The sequence below is a fragment of the Cuculus canorus genome, chromosome 4 (genome assembly GCF_017976375.1).
Source record: "Cuculus canorus isolate bCucCan1 chromosome 4, bCucCan1.pri, whole genome shotgun sequence".
Taxonomy (NCBI): Eukaryota; Metazoa; Chordata; class Aves; order Cuculiformes; family Cuculidae; genus Cuculus; species Cuculus canorus.
This window is the reverse complement of record NC_071404.1, coordinates 54,673,601-54,698,274: the sequence shown is the minus strand read 5'-3', so window position 1 is coordinate 54,698,274 and position 24,674 is coordinate 54,673,601. Positions and strand designations below refer to the sequence as shown.

At 38.9% G+C, this 24,674-nt stretch overlaps 2 protein-coding genes across 4 annotated transcripts in view; one reads left to right on the top strand and one right to left on the bottom strand.

The window, feature by feature from the left end:
* Positions 1-715, bottom strand: part of GSTCD (glutathione S-transferase C-terminal domain containing) — a 74,289-nt gene extending 73,574 nt beyond the window's left edge. The window contains exon 1 of one of the 2 annotated variants that reach the window (XM_054065654.1): positions 600-715. The gene's annotated coding sequence lies outside the window, so the exon portion shown is untranslated. The remainder of the gene's footprint in view (positions 1-599) is intronic. The other variant, XM_054065651.1, reaches the window with a different exon arrangement.
* Positions 696-23,850, top strand: INTS12 (integrator complex subunit 12). Of its 2 annotated transcripts, XM_054065656.1 has the most exons (8): positions 703-842; positions 6,030-6,570; positions 7,765-7,928; positions 9,921-10,073; positions 10,663-10,850; positions 15,039-15,198; positions 16,501-16,653; positions 18,283-23,850. In XM_054065656.1, exons 3-8 carry the CDS (start codon positions 7,773-7,775, stop codon positions 18,862-18,864), a joined length of 1,392 nt encoding a protein of 463 aa, XP_053921631.1. In that variant the 5' UTR covers positions 703-842; positions 6,030-6,570; positions 7,765-7,772; the 3' UTR covers positions 18,865-23,850. The 2 variants fall into 2 exon arrangements, with proteins under 2 accessions (XP_053921630.1, XP_053921631.1); XM_054065655.1 differs by lacking the exon at positions 6,030-6,570 and having other exon boundaries at positions 696-842; positions 18,283-23,849.
* Positions 23,851-24,674: the final 824 nt, after the last annotated feature.

Genomic DNA, 24,674 nt, shown 5'->3' with positions numbered 1-24,674 from the left:
CACTCAATCTCGCTGCCGATATCATTGATAAAGATATTAAACAGCACCGGTCCCAGTACAGACCCCTGAGGGACACCACTCATCACGGATCTCCGTCTGGACTTGGAGCCATTGACCACTACCCTTTGAATACGACCATCCAGTCAGTTTCTTATCCACCTTACCGTTCACCCATCAAATCCATCTCTCTCCAATTTAGAGAGAAGGATGTTGTGGGGGACTGTGTCAAAGGCTTTACAGAAGTCTACATAGATCACATCCATCAGTTTACCCGTGTCCACAGCTGCAGACACCCCATCATAGAAAGCCACTAAGTTGGTCAGACAGTACTTGCCCCTGGTGAAGCCATGCTGGCTACCATTAATCACCTCCATGTCCTCCATGTGCTTTAGCATAACTACGAGGAGGATCTGTTCCACGACCTTCCCAGGCACAGCGGTGAGGCCGTGTCCCCCCAGCCTCCACCCCCGCCCGGACTCATGGATCCCACAGGTCTCTCCCACCCTGGCAGCCTGTGACCCCCCCGCCCGTCTCGCGCTCTCCCCGCTCCCCGCGCACGTGCCGCTCGCCCCGCCCCGCCCCGCGCCGCGCGCTCTTACCGCGCGAGAGGAGGAGGAGCAGGTGGGTGCACGCGCGCGGCGCTGCCGGCAGCCCCCCAGCCCCCACCCACAGCCTCTTCCGCGCTGGCTCCGCCCTTTCCTGCCCGCAGCTCATCCGGAACCGCCGCCTCCGGGCTCCGGTTGCGCGGGGGGAGCGGCGCGGCGGTGACACGGCTCCGGGCGTGTGGCGGCGCCCGTGACCCTTTCTACCTCTCTCTTCTTCTCCCCGGCTTCGCGGCTCCGGTAAGAGCGGGGAGAGCGGCCCAGGCGCTGCGTGGGCGGGGAGGGGTGGCCGTGATGGGAACTGGACCATTGTGGTTTGAGCCGAAAGAGGGTTAAGTTTCAGAACACACAGTTGCTCAGACGAAAGTTGGGCAGAATGTCCCTCTGACAGCGTGGTTGCTTCCAGTGTTTCTCCAGACACTGTCCATTCTTTGGAGATAACGTCCTGTGTCTGATCTGTGCTGAACTGGTGTCTCTTCTGCAATCGCCTCTGTTTGCAGCCTTCCCCTATCTCCAAGACAATATCAGGCAGAGCTGCAGCCAGCTCTGAATTAGCAATAGTTTTGACTGTTGTGAAGTTTGTAATGATACCAGCAGAAGTTACTATTACAAAAAGTGGAATATCTTTGATTGAAGCTAAAATGGAATTTCATCTAAGCAATTATGTTCTTTGAGAGTTAGATGAAATGTCCCTCTGACATCATGTTTGCTTTAAAATGGTGTTTTTCCAGACACTGTTCATTCTTTGGAGATGATAATGTCCTGTGTTCAGTCTGATCTGTGCTGAACTCATGTCTCTTCTTCTGCGATCCCTTCTGTTTAGAGTTTTCTTCCCGTCTCAAAGGCAAGGTCAAGGAGACCTGGCTCCAAAGATCCAGATTAGCAGGAGTTTTGACGATTGTGAAATTCATAATGATACAAGCAGTAGTTACTATTATAAAAAGTGGAATATCTTTGATTTAAGCTAGAGTTAACGTTCACCTAAGTACTCGTATTTTTTTGAATGTTGAACAGAATGTCCTTGTTGCAGCATGTTTTCTTTCAGGCAGTGTTTCTCCAGACACTGTTCATTCTTTTGGAGATGGTAGTGTCTTGTGTCCAGTCTCATCTGTGCTGAACAGGTGTGTCTCTTCCCCTGCAATGCCCTCTGTCTGCAGCCTTTCCCCATCTCCAAGGCGAGGTCAGGCAGAGCTGGAGTCAGCTCTGAATCAGCAACAGTTCTGACTGTTGTGAATTTCATAGTAACATTAAAACTAAACCTTGGAAGGAATATGCATAAGATTTCTGGGAAAATTTATCCATACGAATGTAAGCAGGACATACATCCTGTCCCAGCTCCTATCTCGCTGCACACAATTGATGGAGATCATTGACTTGTGTTGCCCAGGCCTGATAAAGGGCACTTGCTTTATGAAACTCCAGAATGAGCTTTATGGTTTTATCTGCTGGCGCTTTTGGTATCACGGGGATGATCCCTACTGAGCAGTGCCACAGTGGCGGTGAGAGGCACAGGAGCCATGGGTAGTGTGTGCAGCGGGTGGCTTCTGAGCTGCTTGGGGCATGGCTGTTGGTGTCGTGGTGGAACAGGGACATCCCACTCCACTCTCCACTTGGCCACAGGGACTGGCACCGGGTGTAGCTGTGCAGGCAGGACAGGTACCAGAAGATGATCAAGGGAATAGAATCATGGAATGGTTTGGGTTGGAAGGGGCGTTAAAGATCATCCAGTTCCAATCGCCCTGCTATGGGCAGGGACAGCTCCCACCAGACCAGGCTGCTCAAGGCCCCATCCAACCTGGCCTTGAACACACCCAGGAATGGGGTATCCACAGCTTCCCTGGGCAACCTGTGCCACCACCCTCACCATGAAGAATTTCTTCCTCATATCTCGTCTAAATCTTCCCCCTTCCAATTTAAAGCCATTCCCCCTTGTCCTGTCACTACGTGCCCCTGTAAAGAGCCCCTCCTCAGCTTTCCTGTAGCCCCTTCAGGTACAGGAAGGCTGCTATAAGGTCTTCCCAGAGCCTTCTCTTCTCCAGGCTGAACAACCCCAACTGTCTCTGTGATACAGGACATGCAAGTTTCAACCATAATATGGGATAATTTTGGAGTTAAAGGATGATGACATTCTATTTTCTTAAGAATTTTATTTTTAAAGAGAGAGTTTCTGGTGAGAGGCCTTTCCTTTCTTCTTAAAAGAAATGTTAGGGAGAAATATGGCACTTCTACTGGCTCAGACAAGTGTTTTAGTGACAGCACACATAGAAAAGAGTAAGATAGACAATGTCATCTTTGCTTCAAACTTCACCAATAAGATCTTCTAAGTCTGTCACCACAAGGTGGAGTTCAGGGAAAGGAGGAACTATGAGTTGTGAATGAGGATCAAAGCTAGGATTGTTTACCTGACAAGTCCATGGGCCCAGATGGACTGCATTCAAGGATGCTGAGAGCTGATAGTGTCTTCATAAAAAACTACTCTCATCTTTGAAAGGTCATGGTTTTGGGGGAGATCCCCAAACACTGGCAACAGGCAAATCTTGTGTTCATCTTCAGAAAGGGCAAGAACAATTTAGAGAACTACAGGCTGGTCAGCCTCACTCCTTCCACCTGTGGAAGAATCATGGAGGAAGCTGTTTGTAGGCATGAGAAGGAGTCAGGGGATGATGGGGACAGCCAGCTCGGGATCTACAAAGGTTAAATCATACCTAACAAAAATAATTAGATCAGAAGTTGAAGGCATAGTGTTGCATGTCATCTACTGTTGGCTTATGGGGACCCAATAGAAGCTTTTATAAGCCTAGGAGGGGGCTATTGAGTAGCTAGAGCCAGTCGTTTTACTCAGGTGCACTGCAGAGGAATAAGAGACACTACAAGGTGAAACAGGGGAGGTTCCAATCCAAAGTAAGGAAAAGAGAACAGTTAGTCTTTGGAACAGGTTGCCTAGGTCATTCATCGTGTTCCTGTCTGGAGTTTTATAGATGCAACTGGATAAAGTCCTGGGCGATCTTGAGCAGGAGGTTGCACAGGGGATCCCTTCCAAACTGAGTGATTCTGTCATTCTTAAATAATGTACTGTCTGTGAGGAGTAGAGAACAGCAGCTGTAGGAGAAATATGTGTTGTTCTGTAATATTTAAGTTTACACTTACTGTGACATACATTGAAATATTAAATTAAATGTGCAGTATAAAATATGCCATAGAATAGAATATAAAATTAAGTACTAGTAACTCTATAGCAGAAGATTTTATTCTATTCCTCCAAATTATTTGGAAAAAGATTTACTAATCAGTTATTATTTATTTTATAATTGTTCTGATTAATACAGTTGTCTGGACTACTAAAGTGTATGAGTTTTGAAATGTTTATCGTGGGAGATAACTGAAATTTTGTTGTCATGAATCAAGTTCAGATTAAGATACTAAATCAAAAGCTGAAAATAGAAGTTCAGTTTTTCTTGCTTTAAGCTTTTTCCTTAATCTACTTTATTAAGACTTACATTAAATCTGAAAGTGACGTGGAAAAGCATTATTGGTAAATATCTAATAACTTTGACAGTGGCAGATTCTGCTTAGTCAGGAACAGAGAAAATCTTGAGGAACAGAAGAATCGGAGAGGGGAAGGTGAATTGATAGTATGGTGGTAAGAGAAATCAATTATTAATCGACACAATTCAGTACATTGGGAGGAATTCTGTTACTGATTCATGTTACAGGGTCTTGAGGTAACTGCTACAAGATGTGGGAGATAGCTGGAGGTGGTACGTGAATGAAAGTGCTTTTAATCATTATTGTCATTGAAAATTAAAAGTATTGCAGAGCTCATAAAAGTCGGTTTAATAATAACTTCGCAATATAAATGGAAAGTGTGCACTTTCTTGGAACAATATCTGTGATTGTAGACCTGTCTCAGAAAATAATAGAAACAGGAGTTCAGAAACAGATGGATAAGAATATGACTGTATCTGGAAATGTAATGTAAGAAGATCCATTTAACTGAAAGAGATAAAGAATAAGATAATACATGTGTATGCATACAAAATAATAGCTGGCTGGCAAATAAATGAAAAGAAAGGGCTCTTATACCTTGGAAATCTTAAGTGTATTAAATTGGAAGACCACATATTCTGTATGGCCCTCAATTAAGTTTGTTTGTATCTGGCAGAAGACAGTAGCATGTTCAAGAAATGAGAGAGACTCGGAAGTTCTTCATTTTAAGAACAACTGCACACTAATTAACTTTTACTTTGTGTTTAGTCTTGTCAACCCATCATCAAGCAGCTCTTGTGGGATAGTGAAAGGGGATGAAAAAGAGGCCTAAGTTGAGAGAGGTACTTTCAGGGCTGGGGTCATGGATTGATCTGTAGTTGCAAGAGGTTGCACTTGAGTTCGAGTCCCTGTTCCACGAGTTTCCTGTGTGTTCTTTCAGTTACTGCTTTGTGCGAAAGCAGTTGTACTCTGGGTTCAAGTTTTACAATGCAGATGTCTCATCTCACAGCTGTGTTATAAACCGCTGCTTTAAAGACAGCATCAGACTCGCTGTTTTCCTTGTTTCTTTTTCCTAAACAACATTTGAATTCTTTTCTGTACAAAGATTCTACTTGAACAAGAAAGTCAAGGAGTGCTCTGGTGCAGAATAACCTATGGCATCACTGTTAAAACACTACTATTCTTCCTGCAGGGCTATAGGCTGACTTCACCACCAGGGAAGCAGTTTATGAATGAAAACACGAAAGAATGTAATTGGATCTTAGGTTTATAAGTATTGAGCCACTGTTCTGATCTGTAAACATCTGGGCAAAAACACTACCAAAGGCAATAGTTCGCCTTTTGGACCAGGGCAATTATTGGTATGAGCTTGTTTGACACTCGTGTTATTGTGGTCCAGAAAGGGGAGCATATTTATCAAGTTACTTTTTTTCAGATGATGCTATTTCTATGACAATGTTTGCCTAAACTGAGCATACTTGAACTGCTTAATAAACCTAGTTCCTTCCCTTCTCATGAGGAATTTCTTGTTATACATTAGTATTAAATGCAGTTGCCTCCAACATTATAATTTCCCCTTGAGAATAGAGAAAGAATTACTGTGATTTCATATGCAAATAGAAGAATAAATACAGAGAACCCTTTTGAAATTTGTTTTTTAATGATGACTTCTCAATAGATATCTTTAAAGAGCTAGAAATAAATGTGGAAAGTGTTAACTTCAGAAAGCTAAAAATGGAATTAGTATGCTTATACTCATTCTCTGAATAATTCTGACATCCTGATTTGGCTGCTAATGACTGCTGAGGTTGCCTGTTCTTTATGTACACAAAAATATTCCTAGAAGAAGTCTCAGAAAAGGACATAAAGGATTTTTTTTAACAGGACATTATTCAAAATTTCTGAACTGGGTGGTTTAATTCTACTGTTCTCATTCAACAGAGGGTTTAGTGGAGTCCTGATCTCAGATTATATAGTACTGAAACTTGGAAGACATATTCACAGAACAAAGAAATGGAAGAGAGAGCCTACCCACAGAATTCAGGAACAGCCTGAGAATTTGTCAGATACAGATGCATAAAAAAGAGGATATGTGCTTTCCGCGCACATGGAATTCACTTTTAGTAAACATCAGAGAGACTGAGTTTACTGGATAGGGCTTGCACCGCAGTCTTGATCAGTGAAAAAGCAGAGTGACTGGTATGTAGTACTTACTAGCAGGAGTTCTATGGCTACCATAAAATGACTCGACAAGTAGCAAAGATTGTGAAAGAGAGAAGAGGCTCTTTAAGAGGATTCTTAACTCTGCTGGGTCAATTGATAAAAAACGTGTGAAGTCTACTGTATGTTGAACTCCTTGATGATTTTAGTCAAGCAATTCTGTGGTGTCTTCTGAGAGCTCAGCATGAGATAAAGGTTCCTGGAGACTTCTAGGCAAGTGTTGAGGGAGCAGGCTGCCACTGCTGCTGTTTTGGCCAGAGAGGTAAGAGTTCACTGTCTTGAATATCAAAAGGAATTAATCAGACAAAACGTTGGAAGCTCCAACTTAAAAAGCTGTCCAGGCAGTATTTTGTTGTAGAACTGATGAAAGCCTTTTCAAGAGTGTCTTCTAGGTTACTGTGTGTGTATTTATTGTATGTCTATATTATATATATAATGTATATAAAATATATATATAAAAATATAAAAAGAATTCTGATGTGTTTCGAATGAGATTTGAAGGGATTGTTAACAATACCATTTTCCTCCATTTTGGAAAAGAGAGGGCAAACTACCCTTCCCGTGTTGTTTCTTAAGTCATTAATTGTTAATTACTGATTAAGTTAAAGAGATAGGTCTTTGTAAGGACAATTTCTGATGTAAATGCTATTCCTTAGAGCTTTTGTTAAAGAAATTAACAGAGAAGGCTCCAGAGTGCAGAAACTTATTGCTATCGTTTTCCCCCTCTTTATTCCATATACATTGACACTATGGGCATCTTAGAGCTCTGGATATTCGTTAGTTGACATAAAGACCTAAGTTATCGCAAGAGGACTTGGATAAGCCACATTCCGATTTACAAATTTTCTCATTGTTTCAGCTAAATTTAAGAATGGGCAATATATTTTTTCATATTTTTAATATATAAAATTGTTTACTAGCTGGTTTATGTCTCATATATTTTATATTACAATGAGTTGTTTGTTTTCAAATTTTTGAAAGTTAATTTTTCTACAAGTAAGTGATTTTTCAGTGTTATTCTTAAATGAGCAATGAGATAGAAATCGCTGTATGTGCAAATAATGTTTAAGGGGAAGGGTAGTAATTGCTTTTCTTGAAATTTATGGTTATTTTGCCTATTTTTCAATGTTCTGCATACATGGTATGTTAAGAATATGGATTATATATTGATGAGTTTATTTTCTGAACATCAGATACACCGAAGAATGAATTTGATGTTTCAGTTCTAAAGCCAAATTCAAGTTCTACAGCTCTGAAGTTCACAATCGATTGTCTTCTAATGATGATAATTAGTGTATCATCCTTACTGTGACTTAATATAATTTTGCTTTTCAATTAAAAGTCTTCTAAGACATAGTTAGCCACATGCTGTTTGAGCTATGCTCCATATGATTAAAGTTGTCCTTGATTTTTCTTTTCTTATCTTTCCTTTTTTTTTTGTTTTCTTCTTCCAAAGACACCAGTATGGCTGCTACAGTGAACTTGGAACTTGATCCCATTTTTTTGAAAGCACTGGGTTTCTTGCATTCAAAGAGTAAGGACTCTGCTGAAAAGCTGAAAGCACTTCTTGATGAGTCTTTGGCCAGAGGAACTGACTCAAACTATCGTCCATCTCAGAAGGTATTGTTATTAGCATGTACGAGTCATTTCTGTGTGTCTTTTTAAAGCTGCTGTTATTCTGAATTCATCTTTTATAGCTAAAAAGATAAAAAAAGAATTGGAAATTGAGTAGGAAAAATACGTAATCATGGAATGTCCATATTCATCAGTCCTCTTTTACACAACAGAATCCATTTGAATACTTGAAAATAATGAAAAAAAAGCCTCTTTACTTTGTTGATGTATCAAGACCTATAAAAGAGATATTCAGCACTACATTGTAAGTGTCATGATTTTGTAATAGTACTTTTTGTATTCACTTCTATATTTGGCATTTTTGTTAGTAAACTATCATACACACTGTCTAAGACTAACACAAAATTATGGACTTATCCAATTACAATCAAAGTTAAAAGGTCTCTAAAATGCATGCTGTTTTTGCCACAGATAAATATGAAAAAAACCAAGATTTTCATTCATGAAGCTGGCTCTTGTCTTGAAAGTATGTTGATAAAGTCATGTGAGAATGGAAAAACACCAAATGGTTCAAGACAGCAATGATTTGCAGGCTGAAACCATCACCATTCATTGGACAAACATTATTTTTCATACACTGAAAATAGCTAAACACCTGCTAGAGAGAATATTTGAATATGAGATTAGTGTATGGAAATAACCAAGCAGGGACATCCTTATATAGTTACGTCTTACTGTATGGATAATGTGGTAGCATTCTCCCCTAGGAGGTCTGTAAGTCAGCCTGGTATGTTCCAATGATGTATCCTATGCTGATACATTAGTAATATTTCATTTCTACATGTGCGTGATTCTGAATAACTGAAAGGCTCTATTACTGCTGCCATGTACATGATGCTTGTCATCTTATTTCTATTCAAATTGTTAACTCCCTGAAACTTAAAGTGCAGTTCCCTCCACCACACATCTCAAAACTTTCAAGAGTCCTCTATGTCAGAGTTCAAAGAAGCATTGGTTTATAGTTTAAAGAGGAAGCAGAGAGCTGAACAATAGTACAAAGAGGCTTGGGAAGCCAATTCTAATAACAGCTTGGCTGGCTGGTAGTAGCCCACTCTCAGATGAGACTGAGGCTCAGACCAAAGGAAAAAGTCCTTTTTCGCGTCTCTTTTCAGTGTGTCTCCAGTATCAGCTGGACTGCAAAGCTCAGAAATGGAAAAAAAGTACAAGAATTCCTTTCCTTACACTACAGAATTAATTTGGTTGGCTGTGAAATCCAAGAACAGAGTAAGGGACACGGGATTACCACAGTCTGGCAGATGAGAAAATCCTTTTCTGAGTCTGCATTCAACAGGAAGCTGGCGAACTTGGTGGGGGCAGTGCTGAAGCTCAGGACCCGTACCAGTATATGGCTAATAATCACTCTTTTCTTACTAGGCTGAGGAGTTACCTTGCCCATGCAGGTTGCTTTGCTTAATCACTCATTTACAGACTAGCTTGGTAATTAACAATTGGTGATGCTAATGTACCATTAATAAGAACTCCTGATTTCTGTTGTGATCTATATTTATTAATCCAATAGGTGGATATGGACTGAGATTAAGCAGAGGTCAATAATTTTGTCAATGAGAGAATGAAGTATTGATCTCTGCTGACATCAGATGTCAACTTACGTTTTTAGCTTATATTGAATTTTGTCCTCAGAACTATCTGAAAATTTGTTCTCTCTCTGAATTTTAAAAGCAGAAAAGTTTTTTCCTTTTTAATTAATGTTATAAAGAGGGTCTGTCTTTGTAAAAAGAACGTCTTTGTCTCTAGAAGGTGAGTGACAAGGGAAAGCTTTAATTATAACTGCAATTTAAACACATTAACTTGACATGTTATGAAAATACTTACAAAATGCTTTTTTATAAAAAAGTATAGATATAGGTGATCAATACTGCATGACATGTTGTCTGCCTAACCTGTTATCTAACTGATTGTAAACTAGGAAGTAACTCAAGTGCAAGGTTTGCCTTCATTTTTTCTTTCTCTTTTTAGGAAGTAGAGCAACCAAAGGTATCTGTTACCAAACCTGTTTCCAGTAAGCAAGAGCCAAAAGCATCTTCTAGTTTGCCTTCTGGCAACAACAATGGCAAGCCCGTTGCATCAGAAAAGGTGAAAAAAGAAGCAGAAAAGAGATCTGCTGATAAAGTAAGTAGTTTTTGTTCTCTAGTGAAATAATTTGGTTAATAAACTTGAAGATGTTTTAGAGAAAAGCTCTCCTTTTTAACCTGTGTAAGTCGGCTTATCTGTTGGGCATAGCCTGTGATCTGCATTATCCAATGATATTGTCGTAGAGGCAATCCAACAAAAGGCTTGTAATAATTATTCTGTGACTGTTTTCCCTAGTGATTGCAGAGGGGTTAGGCTGGATGACCTTTAAAGGTCCCTCTCAACCCAACTCATTCTATATTTTAAATATCCTGGTAATGAGAGTTCAGTCATTACCAAGATATTTTAAAAAAAAAAAAAGTTTACTTGTTACACATGTAACAAGCTGAAATGTGGTGTTCCTAAAGGTTTTTCAAGAATTTTGAGGTGAAATATAAAAAGCAGGCTTGAGTCTCTAGTTCATACATATTTCCTTGAAAATATCTATCAAAGGAAAATATATTGTGTGTATGCTGTGTAGGTATACCTTCTTATACTGCTAATGTAATTTGTTCCTGTTAGTTTCTCATTTTAATAAGATCCATCAGATTTTCGTGTTTTCACATTCTCGTGTGTGTGTGTATAACAGATAAAAGGAGATCCTGCTGAAGCAGCTGATGCACCAAAGAAACCGAGACTAGAGAAGCAAGAGGCTCATTCTTCTCCTATTACCGTTCAGACAAGCAAGGATTTATCCATGCCTGATTTGTCTAGCTTTGAAGAAACCAGTGCTGATGACTTTGCTATGGAAATGGGATTAGCCTGTGTTGTTTGCAGGTAAGACAACTTTGCTTCATTGCAATTGTGTAGTTACTTTTCTTTTTTCTGTGTACTATTGAGTTAATGCTTCATGTGGTTTTAATTCTGGAAATGAGTTAAGCACATATCCAAAATTAATAATACATTTAAGCATCATTCTTGAATAAGAATGGATCCTTGCAAATGAAACTTTTAATGACAAAAACAACTCTTCTTCTTCAGGAAAGGTCAAGTGAAAAATAATAAAACTAGACAAGATGCAGCATCTGTCATGACAAGTACTGATTTTTAATTATTGGAATACAAATTCAAATATTAATGCCTAACAATAGGCACTTTCTTCTGGAAACACTTCTGGAGGCATTATTATGAGATCTGTATTTGTTGCTTCATAATCATATGACATTACTTTACACATAACCGTGTTTTTTTCAGTTAATAGCGTAAATATATCCTGTAGTCATACAGGTTCTTTTTACTTTTCAATAGAGGTTCAAAAATTGGATCTTAGTAACGTTCTGCTAACAATACATGTAGTGATAACAGAAGCATAAAGTACAGTTTTGAATATTCACATCCGGACCAAATCATTTGAATCAAGATTTGGTTTCAGAGATGATTTACATCCCTGTAACTCCCCACTGCAAAGAACGAGTCTGGCTCTCTCAATTGTACCTTCTTCCCTTCCCTCGTTAGGGTGTATATTGCCTGCATGAGTTTGTCATCAGCTGAATCAGCTTCTGGATCACCTCTCCACTTCAGTTTTTCAGTAGGTTTAGGTTTCAGACAGCTTAGTGAGTATAAACACTTGTGCCAGTAGATGTGCAGGTGCAGGAATGTAAAACCAGGACAGAGGAAGGTGGGACAGGCCGTGCAGTAGCAGTATGCATTTTGGCTCAGCTTCAGCTGGTTGTGAAACCATACTTTGTGGCTTTATTCTTCAGTAATTTCCATGGGCATTTCTGTTGTACAAATAATGAGGTGGAGGTTCAATTTCCATCGTTGCAGCCAATTAGTGTTAATGAATTGTGCAGTGATGAGATTTCATGTTACGTTATTCCTGTGTGTTAGGTCAAATGTTTAATTTCTTATTATAGATATTGTGAAAGGAAGAACAGTTACAATATTTGAAGTATGAAATAAATAATTCCATTTTGCCTTTCTTCCTGCAAACTCCAATTTAACTGTCTCCTAAAGGGGCAAAGCCCAGTTCAGCAGTATGTTAAAATGCTACTAAACCCTGTATGCTGTTAATTTATTTAGCAAAAGGGAGTAAATAAAAGTGTTTAGACAGTCTTGAGCTGCTGTGGATTATTAATTCTGCATCTTCCCTGGCAAAGGAAAAACCTGTACAGGCATAATGAGAAAGAAGTGCATGCAAAGTAAAGAAAGAAAGTGAAATTACTGTGCCCTACATGGCCAAGACTTTGCTTTGGCATAGACCTGGCATAGGCCAGGTATGTGGTTCCATTAGGTGTTCTATGGTCAATGTTTAACCTGGCTGCTGGAGTGATTGCTTCTAGCTAATCATCGTCACAAATACATAATGCTCTTGCAAAAGATGCATCTATCCTGGCTAACTGAAATAGAATCATAGAATAATTTAGGTCGGAAGGGAACTTCAAGGACCATCTAGTCCAACCCCGCTGCAATGAGAGCAGGCATGTCTTCAACTGTATCAGGTTGCTCAGAGCCCTGTTCAACCTGACTACTCCCTCAGCCTTTCTCCATAGGAGGGGTGTTCCATCCCTCTCATCATTTTTTTTGGCCCTCTTCTGCTCCTGCTCCAAGAGGTCCATGTCCTTCCTGTGCTGAGGGCTCTAGAACTGGACACAGTACTCCAGATGTGGTTTCACCAGAACGGAATAGAGGGGCAGAATCATCTCCTTCAGCCTGCTGGCCATGCTTTTTTTGATGCAGTCCAGGATACAGTTGGCCACCTGAGCTGTGAGAATAGCTCTCATGAAGATGGTGCAAGAGAGGGAGGATCACAGCAGGGAAAGAAACAACTATTAGAGAGGGGTTAGCAACAGTCACCCAGGGCTCACGACTTGTTTTCTTTTTATGTGAAACCTGCTGGAACTGATGTCATGTGGTTCTTGATCTCCAGTTCATGCTGGACAGGATGTTTTTCAGAATAGTCATACTTTAGCTTTTCTGATTCCAACACACTGGCTAGACGATATTCCACTACTTACTGCTCAGCTTTCAACATGTGGACCCTTTCTGGGAGTTGGCCATCTTGAGCAGAAATAATAACATCCCAGAATGTATGAAATACAGAAGCACTGGATACTCTGTAACGTAAATCAAGTTCAAATAGTATTTAGAAACTGACATCTAATAGCTCAATCAGTTGTGAGTAGAAACACCATCTCCAGTTGCAGAGTGAGTGAGGTTCATAGCCAAAGGGTTTATATTTGTATTACTTAAGAAGACAAGTTAACAAGAAGAACCTAGCTCTGGGTTCACAAATGCAAAAGAGGGCATTTTAATATTAACTATTCCTATTTTATAGGTGTAAAAACTCAAGTAGCGACATTTAATGTTTCTTCTAGATTTGTTAAGTGTATTTTCACAGTGATTGGAAGCCTTAAACATTGATGCAAGTGGTGTTTTTCTTATTATTCTTTTATAAGAGTTAGGCATAAGGAGAGATGGAGTATTAAAAGAACTTCACCCTCTCCACTACCTGTAGATCTTAGAAAAACAGGACTCACCAGTTATATGACTCCTCAGTTATACAAAGAAGAAATACTACATGGAATTTTGGGATGACGATGAACTCTTAAAAGAATAAAAAAAAAAAACCAAAACAACAAACTCGTGGTTTTAAAAAAGCCTAATTTTGAAAGAACAACCTTATTTTTTGTCAATACTTTTTAGTTTGTTTTCTGAAGGTAAAAAGAAATCATTAGGATTGTTTCTCAGTTATCATATAATTTAAAATTAAGTCTGCTTTAACTTGTTTCTGGGAACGAAGAATTCATGTTTTCTTAATCAGTCTGGGACCATTCTTTGCAATTTTAAAATAGGGTGGTCTCCTCCCTTGAGACGTGAGGTTTAAATGTCACTGCATTTTTCTGACCTGGTTTATTTAGGAATAGCAAACAAACAAAACGGCTTTTGAAAAAGCCTGCATCTAAAGTAACGGGCCTTGGAATTTCAGAAAGGTTTCTCCTCCTGTTTTTAAATAGCCCATTTAAAAGAGAAATATTTCTTAGAAAATGTTCACTGTCTTTATGGACAGTACCTTCCGACTTAATTTTCCTGTTATATAAAGGGATAAGGTATTACCTTTCCACACCCATCCACAAATAGAGTTTCCATGGTTACCTGAGTACGTGCTCCTTGGGGATATGAGCAAAAGCAGCTTAGCAATTAAATAGCCTGATTTGTCACCTGAAAGAAGAAATCATTAGGAAAGTGGTATTTGGCTAATTCACAGACATACTCCCAGTCATGTGTATATCACTAGTTTGTCATTTATACAACGTGATTACTTTCACCAGAGGCCCACGCAATGTTAAGTCCTCATCACCAGCTAACATGTTTGCTTCAAGGCAGGACTGCACAGTTAATCCTCTATTCTGTCTTTCCATGATTCAGGTATTACCTCGAATTCCAAATGTCTTTTTGGATAGTAGAGACCAAAAGAATAGCTAATAGAGCATCTTTAAAGCAGCATACTGCTTGCATGATGATGCTTTTAAATCCTGTAGCAGAAAGCACTCTTACAGGCTTGTCATTGAGGAATTATTTGTTCTTGAACTTCATTGCTCTACATCTTGCAGCAAAATTATCTCAAAGTAGACTACGCCTTTATATGCTAGTGGAATGAGGAAGTCATAATTGGTGTACAGTGAGTATAAAATCCCCAGGTGAAGCAAAGTGGGTGAGACTTAAATTCCTGGTATAAAAATCAAATAGGGAAATCAAAAGTGTCATATACACGTTTAATAGCTTAGAAACTCTAGATTTTCTTGAGAGAATTTACCTTTTAAATAATATAAAATTTTGAAAATTTTTTGTTAGAAGAAACTCATACAGGAAGAAAAGGAATACATTTCATTTCCCACAGGCAGAAAATATAGTGAAAACTAAAATATTTTTAGTTTTTATCTTAAGCCTTGCAAAATTTGCTACAATTGGATAATCGTCTAAGTGCTCTCTCCTATAATCTGTTCTTAACTATTTACTCTGCAGGCAAATGACAGTTATTTCTGGAAATCAGCTAGTGGAGTGTCAGGAGTGCCATAATCTCTACCACCAGGATTGCCATAAACCTCAGGTGACAGACAAGGAAGCAAATGATCCTCGTCTTGTATGGTATTGTGCCCGCTGTACCAGGCAGATGAAGAGAATGGTACGAGTCAGGTTTTTTTTGTCTTATATGAGCACTATTTGAATACAGCAGGCTATTTCTGATACGTAGGTTGGTTTATAGGTTGCAGAAATCTTTGGAAGCATGTTGGAGAACCATTTTTCTCAGCAGTGCTTCCCTTGCTGCAGCTGTGTTTTTTGATTTAGAGTATCCTGTAATGTGCTTCTTAAACAATGCTTTTTGAAAAACAGAAGTAGAGTGAAGAAGAATAAAGTAGAATTATTTCCTACTTACTAAGCAGCAGTTGAAAACTACCTTTGTTTCAGATCATACTGTGTTTTAGTACATGTCTACCAAATTGCCCTGAAGTTTTAGGGTTTTTTTCCTCAATTTTGGACGTGAATGGTTGTTTTCCTGTAAGACAAGTGCAAATTTAGGTCCAGATCTTAAGTGCTGAGCATTCTTAGTTTTGACAATAAGCAGAGGGTAGCACATTCCAGGAAAAAAATCCCTTTATTTTGATTGATCTGCTTGTTAATTTCTTGACTAAACAGCCTAATTATTCCTGATCCCACAGGAATCTTACTCCTGTTGTTGTGAGAAACAAACATTAGAGTAAGAAAGCCTTTTTGGGTGTATGAAACATTAACCATTGGTTTGCATGACTTTTTCTGACACTTGAAAATCAAACCCTTTTATACAGCAGAAAATGTGGTCTGTTCTGTGATAACTTGGCAATTATTTGTTGAAATGGCCGTACTAAGAAATGAGAAAAGAAGGCAATGTAAGATTCTGACCTAGGACTTGCCCCTTTTGACTGAAGCATGTGATTACTGTGATGATCATCAGGCCTTGAACTCAGAGGAGTGTTTGAGGTCAGTTATGGCACAGGGTAGCCATTACAGCCATTCAACATTTCCCTTCAATGTTCCCTTTCCTTTTTTTGTTTTGGCATAAATTCTACTATTTTACCTGCAACTACTTAGCAGTCTTCTGCAGCCTGCATCCCGAGACTGCTGGATTATGGCCCTGTCTTCCTCAAGTTCACCTGTCTTTTCCTTATTTCTGTGAAGGCCCAGTGCTCTTCCATTCCCTAAGCGTTCTCCTGCTCTTTCCACGCTGAAATAGCAAGTCCTATTCAGTATCCTTTTGGGCTGGACTGTGTCCCCAGTGACATACTCAGCACTACCTCCACATGTCCCCAGTTGCCTTATTTCTCAGGTACTGTTCAGCTTGTAATTGTAAAGGCTAGATTGCAATCTGATAATGCTCATGCTTTTTGTTAACAATCAATGTTATGGGGTTCATAACTAATTTGAAGGGGATTTTCTACTGCTTTTACAGGCTCAGAAGACACAGAAACCACCTCAAAAACCAGCTCCTGCAGTGGTTTCAGTCGCACCGGCTGTAAAGGATCCTTTGGTCAAGAAGCCAGAAACTAAGTTAAAACCTGAAACCCCACCAACTTTTCTAGCATTCAAGAGAACAGAAGTCAAGGTAACATAGCTTAAATTTTCCAGAGGAAGAGTTTACATTTCACTGCATTAATTATTATTTTTTTAATTAATCTGATCTTTTCTCACAAGAACCGTGAAGGAAAATACTGTGTCTGCTGAGTAGTACTAGAGCGTAGTGGTTTTGCAATAACACTGAAAGCGTAGGAAGAAAAACCTCAACTCATTAGTCCCTAAAACATCCCACTCTTGAAATATTTTTTTTTATGTTATACAAAGAGAACAGAATTTACTCCAGGGATGGTTTTCAAATTATATCTTATACAAACAGAAATCCTCATAATTGTATAAAAGATCTGATTTGCTCCCTGTGATCAAGTGACATATGTGTGATTTGGTAGTTATAAGGCTTCTCCTCATGGTAATAGGAAAACCCTCTCCGTCTCTGAGAGGTCTGTTTAGGAGGCTGCTCCTTCTCATGTATGTTTCATGTTTCCGCTTCTCCAAGTTATTAATTGATATCATCACGAGTTGGTCAAATGTGATAAACCAGAAGCAGCATAATAAATAACAAAATAGTCTAACAAAGCATGACCCTAGCCTAGGAAAATATATCTGTAACTCAGAGTCAAAGCAATTATTCATGTGCTCAAAGTTATGCTTGTGTTGCTCTGCCTGTATGTGAACCATCATGAATAATATGATGGCTGTCGCTCAAGGACTTGTGAATAGCTTTTTTTACCTCAGCAGAGTTATTCAGGTGCCTGAATGCATTGTAAGAGTGATGCTGGATTTCATCATCTTTGCAGCTTAGAAACTGACTGACTATGTTATAGAAGGGGCATTACTTTAATAGAAGGTTTTAGTTTCCATTTTTACTCTGTCATTTAGTATTACTCTGGTTTCATAATTTCACTTGTTTATTATCCCCAGCTGAAAACTGGGAATGATAGGGTTTGAGGTGTGGGAACTGCAGTTAACCTGTAGCACTTTGCAGGCAAAGAAAACATTGTTTGTGGGAGGTTTGTCTTTTTTTTGCACTGCCTCAATGGGAAGACTAGAGGAAAGAAGTCAGTGAGGGGGGTTTTTGTGTTTGTGGTACAGGCTGCTAGGAACAAAGAAGGGGGAAGGGAAGGAAAAAAATTAGATGCTTCTGTTTTGTTTAAAAGAATGTAATAAATGCAGTACCTAATTGCTCAGGGTCTGATTTTTGTCTGTGCACCTGTCATCTTGTTAAAAAGTAACACCAGATAAAGAACAGTAAACAATGAAAGGTGGCGTCTTTCCTCCCTTTTTTATACTTCACAAACTTTTGACTTTTTGTAGTTACTTTCCTTAAACCATCTTTTAGAGTTTAGGAGGGGATTACAATGCCACATGATAGCCTGTTAGCTATACAGAAGAAAGGGAAGAAAAGATAATGCTGTTATTATGTGGCTGGGAAATTAAAGGTTGTCTACAGCCAACATCCTTTCCTTTTCTTGTTAATGCTTTTAACTTGATGACCAGTGGTGGAATATTGTCCACGGAGTGTTCCTGGGAAAAGGAGTGAAGCAGAGGCTCAGCCTGTTCCTGCTGTGACGTATTACACAAATAGAGGCTTAATCTGTTCTTGCTGTGATGTGTTACACAAACAGATGCTCCTATAATAAGATTTCTTTATTTATTTTAGACCTCAGCAACAATTTCGGGGAACTCAGCCAGTACAAGTGTTTCCTCATCAGCAACCAGTGGCCTTACAGGATGGGCTGCTTTTGCAGCCAAAACCTCCTCTGCCAATCCATCAGCTGCCAAACTGGGATCAACAGCACAAAGCACCAGTGGGAAACCTGCGGCTTCTTCAAATAACCAGAAACCCGTGGGTTTGTCAGGCTTGGCAACTTCCAAAACAGGACTTGGGTCAAAAATAGCATCTGCTAACAACACCACAAGCCCTGTTCAGCTGAAACCTCCTCCACCTCTGACGCTGGGGAAACCCACTCTTAGCCGTTCAGTAAGCAGCGACAATGTCAGCAAAGTTGGTCTTCCTAGTCCCAGCAGTGCTGCCCCGAGCACCAGCAGCCAGGGGAGCAGTGGGAACGGCAACAGTGGGACTGCAGGGAACAGTGCGGGCAGCACGAGCAAAACCACGACAGATACTGGTAATCAGTCAGCCTCCCTGAAAGGCCCGACTTCTCAGGAATCTCAGCTCAATGCTATGAAACGGTTACAAATGGTCAAGAAAAAGGCTGCTCAAAAGAAACTGAAGAAGTAGTATGGCTTCTTCCTAGTTTTGTTGGGTTTGTTCTGTGAAACAGCAGCATTTGGTGTTTTTCTTAAAATCCCTTGGTTACTGGACTGAAACAGTATTTAAATCAGGGAAGCTCAAAACCTGTGCTAGACAGGAGGTCAAACTTCTTGATAATCCTAGTGTTTGCAAATCTATAAATTAAGTAGGTCGGAGAAATTTGCTATTATATGCTCCTGTTATTTAGCTCAAAACACTTAAACTTTGAAATTGTAAGTTTCATATTTTGGGTATCAAAGGCTGAATTTATGTGGACACTTAAAAAAAAAAAAAAAAAGAAACTTCCAGAAATTGTCATTCTTAAACGTTATGAATAAAATTATTGTTAATATGGGAAATCATTGCTGCTTTTCTTTCACCCCATCTTCCACTACTTAAAATGCCTCACCTGTTGAGAGTCATCGATATTGTGCAGAGTTAATAAAGTTTATCCAGAAGTCCCTTAGGGGAAAAATATTTTCTCTTGAACCATTAAAAAATTAACTGTTAAACAACATATTATTCTATTTAAAGTGAGAATTTTAAGTGGCCTATCTTGTTTTTATGCAATGAGAAACTTCATGGGTTGTGTTATTCTCTGAGGGAGCAGAAAAGAGCGTTGGCAGAAGTGATCCCTAGTCTCGAAAAATCGAGTGGAAGAGGGCCAGACGTGTTTTCAAACTTTCTTAATTTGTAAAGAACCTTAATGTTGTCCTGTTGAAATGGATGGAAAAGAATTGGTAGGCAATATATATCTTAACTAGAATCACAATCCCATTGAACCAGATTTTTTTGGTGATGTGAGAGACGGAAAAATAGAAGATGATGAAGGGAATTGTCTTGGATGTCAATTATTGCAATAATTCCTTTCTGGCACACCTGAAATAAGTAAGGTTTTTTCATCATCTGAGTGTCCCATGCTATTAAGTATTGCTGTAAAATTGACTTCACCCACTGCAACTAAGACAGCTAGCTGAGAAGGTATCAGGGCTTTCAGGTGTTCACTCACATCCCTGAGCTGTTCACAGCCTGTGATCCCTTGCTTCATCCCAGCTGCTCCAGGTTTTGTTCAGCTCTGGAGAACTGGCTCAGGCTGAGCATTGGAACAGGATGTCAAGTCTTGTTGTCTGTGACCAACAGTCAGCAATCCTTTCTCCCTCCACTCCTTCTGTGATAAGGGGAGCATCTCTGAACTTTGAAAACATCTCAGATTTTTGTAAGTAGTTGAAAGCTATAGCTTTTCTTTGCCATCCTGTGTTTTAAGTGTGTGTAAAGCTGACACGTGCAGCTATTTCCCATACTTCTTTTCCCTTCTCCACAATTAAGATTTAGGCTAAGATTTATTAAACATCTAAAGGAAGAGTTTCATTTACTCAGGGTTGCCTTAGCTGCCTGGAGAATTTGCATACTTTTTCAACTATTATTTCCTGTGGAGGAAATAGAGAAAGGTTTTTTTCTTTGTAGTGCCTGTGGCTCCCAGGAAGATTTAAGAAATAACAGCACGAGAAGGAGGAATCCAGAACTTTTTACTGCATTTTGATCAGTCTTTCTTCTTCTCTAGCACAGGTTTTTAATGGTGGTATCATAGGAAAAGACACTGAAGCAGTTTCTCTTAGCAAACAGAAGGTGTATATTTTCCTAAATGTTAATCAGAAAAATGTTGCCTACGCTATGAAGTAAAGCATGAAGATAGATTCTTTCAGTGCCTGGAGTGCCCCGATGTAAAGTGTTCACTTTAGTAGTAAAACCTGCTCCCCCAGGAAGGTTCAAGATGCTGGCTTCCTCTCTCTTGCCTCTGAATATCCATACAGTTTTGCTTACAAGAGTTCAGGAGGTTAGAGCTGAACTGTGCAGTTTACTTTAGGCACTACAACATTTCATGGGACGAACAGAGAAAGAGAAAATTGTTTTGTTTTGTTTTTTTTAAGTTATGGTAGCTAGTGCTTCTGAGACCTGATTGAAGTGTATCCGGGTGTTTTTACATCTCTAACTCTGCATGGGTTGACTGAAGGTTATCTCTTACTCATTTAGCATAAAATAACTTACACTGCACCTTTTATGCATGCTTGTCTTTTCCCTCTAGTAAGGGACTCGGAGGGACCTCAGTAAGTCTAGCTGGACTTGCTGATATTGCTATATTGGCAAAATCTGCAATAGAGCTGCAATTTGTATTGGCAAAAGACTTGATTCTACAGTAACTTTCCCAGCTTTCCAAATGAAATATAAAGTCTCCTTCTGTTGGTATAAAAATGTCAGTTAGGATTGTGATTCTTTGAAGTAGTATATCAGGAAGGATTTATATTTATGGCCTTCTAAATTAAGTGTTTATCTTGAATATGTAAGATAGGCACTGCTGAAGAACAGAGTAGATTGAAGGGAAGAGTTGCTTTCTGCTTTGAAGTTATAGTTAAGATGGAATTAACAACTGTATTTTCAGGAAAAGAGTCTGTTCTACAAGATTGTTGACTGAATTTGCATGTCAGGTTGAGGAATCTAGTGTAGGGCAGAAAGAAGGAAAACCTTCCTGAATTTTGAGAAGTATGAGGTCTGACACAAAAGAAAAAAAAAAAAAGAGACCAACCCCATGTCTTGGGAACCAAGAGTGGAAGGTTGGAGATGGGTATAGAACATGTGCTAACCCGTCACAGTGAGACAAGGCTCAACTCGATCACTTCACTGAGTACAAGTGGGCATGTGTTCAAATGTGGATGTTTTCTTACCTTCAGTTGGAAAATGTCGGTGTGCGAGAGTGAGCAGCGAGTTAACATCAGGTTTCTTGTGAAACTGAAGAAATCTGCAATGGGAACTTTTCAATTATTGACTGAGGCTTATGGTGAAGAGATCCCAACTTGACAGATCAAGTTGTCGCTTAAAGTGCATTTTGAAACTTGCTCATTATTTTGATAGTGTTTGACAAGTTCTAATATATTGATAAACACAGATGCATACTAGAAATGAAGCATTTTATCTGTGTGTTTTTTCTCTCCACTGCTAATTTTTCAGTGACACTATTTGTAGTTCACAACAGAAGGCAGACCTTGGATAATGAACTCTTTGCTTCTGGAAGAAGTCTTGTTTAAAAACCAAAAGAAATATATCTTTAGAAAAAATAGATTTTTATTATTGCAATAATTTAAAACAAGATTTTTCGTACTATCTCTGAACAAACAGTACCGTAAGAGGAATTATCAGTAATAGATCTACAGGACAAGGATTGTCATGGCTGTGTTTCTATTGCAAGCGTTAGGTCTGCTTCACAGATCTGCATTTTTACAAGCTATCTTAAATGACAGCAGAAGTATACTTTAACGTTTGAAGGAGGTAATTACTCAGTAAACCTTCCTGAGATGAAAATTCAGAAGGAATAATTCTTCAATCTGTGTTTGCATTGAAAAGGTGAATCCTTACTTAAGGTTCACAAGTACCCTGCAAGAAGAGGGAAGATGGTGACGCACACAGGTGCCAGAGGTCAAAGCCAGACACTCTGTGCTGTTCACTGGCTTGGATGTTTTCTAGGTTCCAGGTCATCAATAGCAACACTTAAGAATATTCCCTGAATGGAAAAACTGTTTGAGTGGACCCAGTTTTGGAAGTACTTGTACATGCTTATTGTCACAACAGTTCACACAAGTAAAATGCACATCTGAATAAATACAAGATCATTCATTTAAACTGCAACCTGCCCCTGCTTCAATCAAAATAAATTAGTTTTGTCATTAATGAGAATAAGAAAACCCTTAAAAGCGTTATCTACATTAAAGAAACAGCTGCAAAAATATTGCATAGTCTTAGGAATTTCTGGAGCCCTATCAGAGCTTGGTTTCTAGTAATTAAAGCACTATCTTAACAAAAATGTATCTGAGCAAGTCTAATAAGAATTCTTGTAAATCTGCTTAATGTAAGAGGGCTTTAAATTCAAAGAGCATCTCTTAATTTTTTGCAATCATAGTTTGTATTAATCTATTTTAAACAAAACTAAGTTTGCAATGTATCTGTGATATCAAGTATTAGCAGCTGAAACTCTGAATTTCTGAAATGAAATTGAGGCACCTGAGTAAGTACTTTTTGCAGATCAGTCCCAAGTTACAAGGATGTAATAAAGTCATATAAATTATCCCACAATATAAAAACTGTTATGGGTCCTAACCATACCCTGGGATTTTATATGGCCTAGTAGGAGTTCCCAAATCCCACAGAAGTTCAGTATTCTTCATTTTTCATTCTTGTTACTTCATTTTCTGAACATTTTGAAGAGCAGCATTTGAGTACACTTTGAGACACCTTCACAGAGCCTGATTTTTTCATGAGAAATGTACCTAACACTCAAAATCAGAGCTCTCCCTGCGTCTCAAGCTGAGTTCTCAGAACTAAGACTTCAGAAATCTTTTACTGACTTTAATTAATTTCACTGTCTGAAATGCAAAACTTCATCATTGTGCTTACATGAGTGCATTACGCCTACTAAGTACAATTTGGTCATTTCTAAAGCTGTTTCAACTATTGCAAAGTAAAGGTCATCTTCAAATAAAGTATTCTGAATTGTAAGATATACTGAAAAGCTTCTTGTTTGCATCTTCCTCTTAATCTTAAAATATAAAAGCCAAAGCAGTGTGAACTTGGTAGGGTGAGGTGAATTGCGGTCTTTCAGTCCATTTTTCCAAGCTGATACTCCATCTCCAAAGCTTTATTTTCTTCATTTAACTAAAGGCAAAGCTTTCTGTAAAAACAGCTATATCCACTGATAAAATGGATGGGAACCTTTTTTCTTGCTATGGAAACAGCAAGATTTAAGTGCATAAGGTGCTATACAGTTACCCAAAATAATGTGCTGTTATTACTGCTCGTTGGATTGCAGTAGTTCACAGAGTTTCATATACCCGTTTCTGGATGTCCATCTCAGAGAACTTGAAGTTTCTCTATCATATGATTTAATCCAGGATAAATTTCAGGTTCTCTTCTCTGTGATCCACTGCATTCATCTTCCCAGCAAGACTAAGAACTTTCTTTACATTTGCAGGAAAATAAAATGAAAATGCTGGTCACTGAAGAAAATGAAACTAGGTCCATTAATATTGCAAAAACTATTGCTTGTATTGACTGCCCTAACTTTTCTCATCCTTTCTTTGTTGACAGGTTATTTCCTATCACTTCTCAGTATGGGTTTTGAACCATTTTAATCTTTATACCCCAAACTTCAACGACAGGAAGTAGAAACTCACACAGAGCTTCAGAAGGGTTTCTGTATACCCCTGATCAGCCACACACCTCCTTCTGCTTAACTTTAATAGCGTTGTCATTTTAATAGTCAGTCAGTTATAAGCAATTATGCAGCAATACAGAAAACAGATGATGGGAGTTTACCTTCACTTACACTATCTGCTGCAGGTATAGTCGCTTTTTTCTTGCTCTTTAGCAAGAGGACCACAAGAAGGTCCTCATCCATTGCTGGAGGACCTAGGCATTACTGTATTGAAATAAATTGCAATGAACACTCACTGTGGTTGAAACACTGTTCAGTCTAGGTCAAGTGCAGGGCAGCACGTTAACCTAAGGATTGCTGTAGTCACTGAACCTAAAGAAGTACTACTTCACATTCAGATTCTTCCTTGGGACTTTTTTGTTTTCTGTGTTCATTGAGAATGCATTGTGAGCTATGTTATCTTGTTAAAATAGCCTCAAATATTTTAAAGATACTTTAGCAAAATACAGGGCTTTGACTCTGAATTCTGCGAACAGATTGATTGATTCATTCTTCACTGTTCAATCCGATGTCAGCTGCTTTGAGAGTAAGAATGATG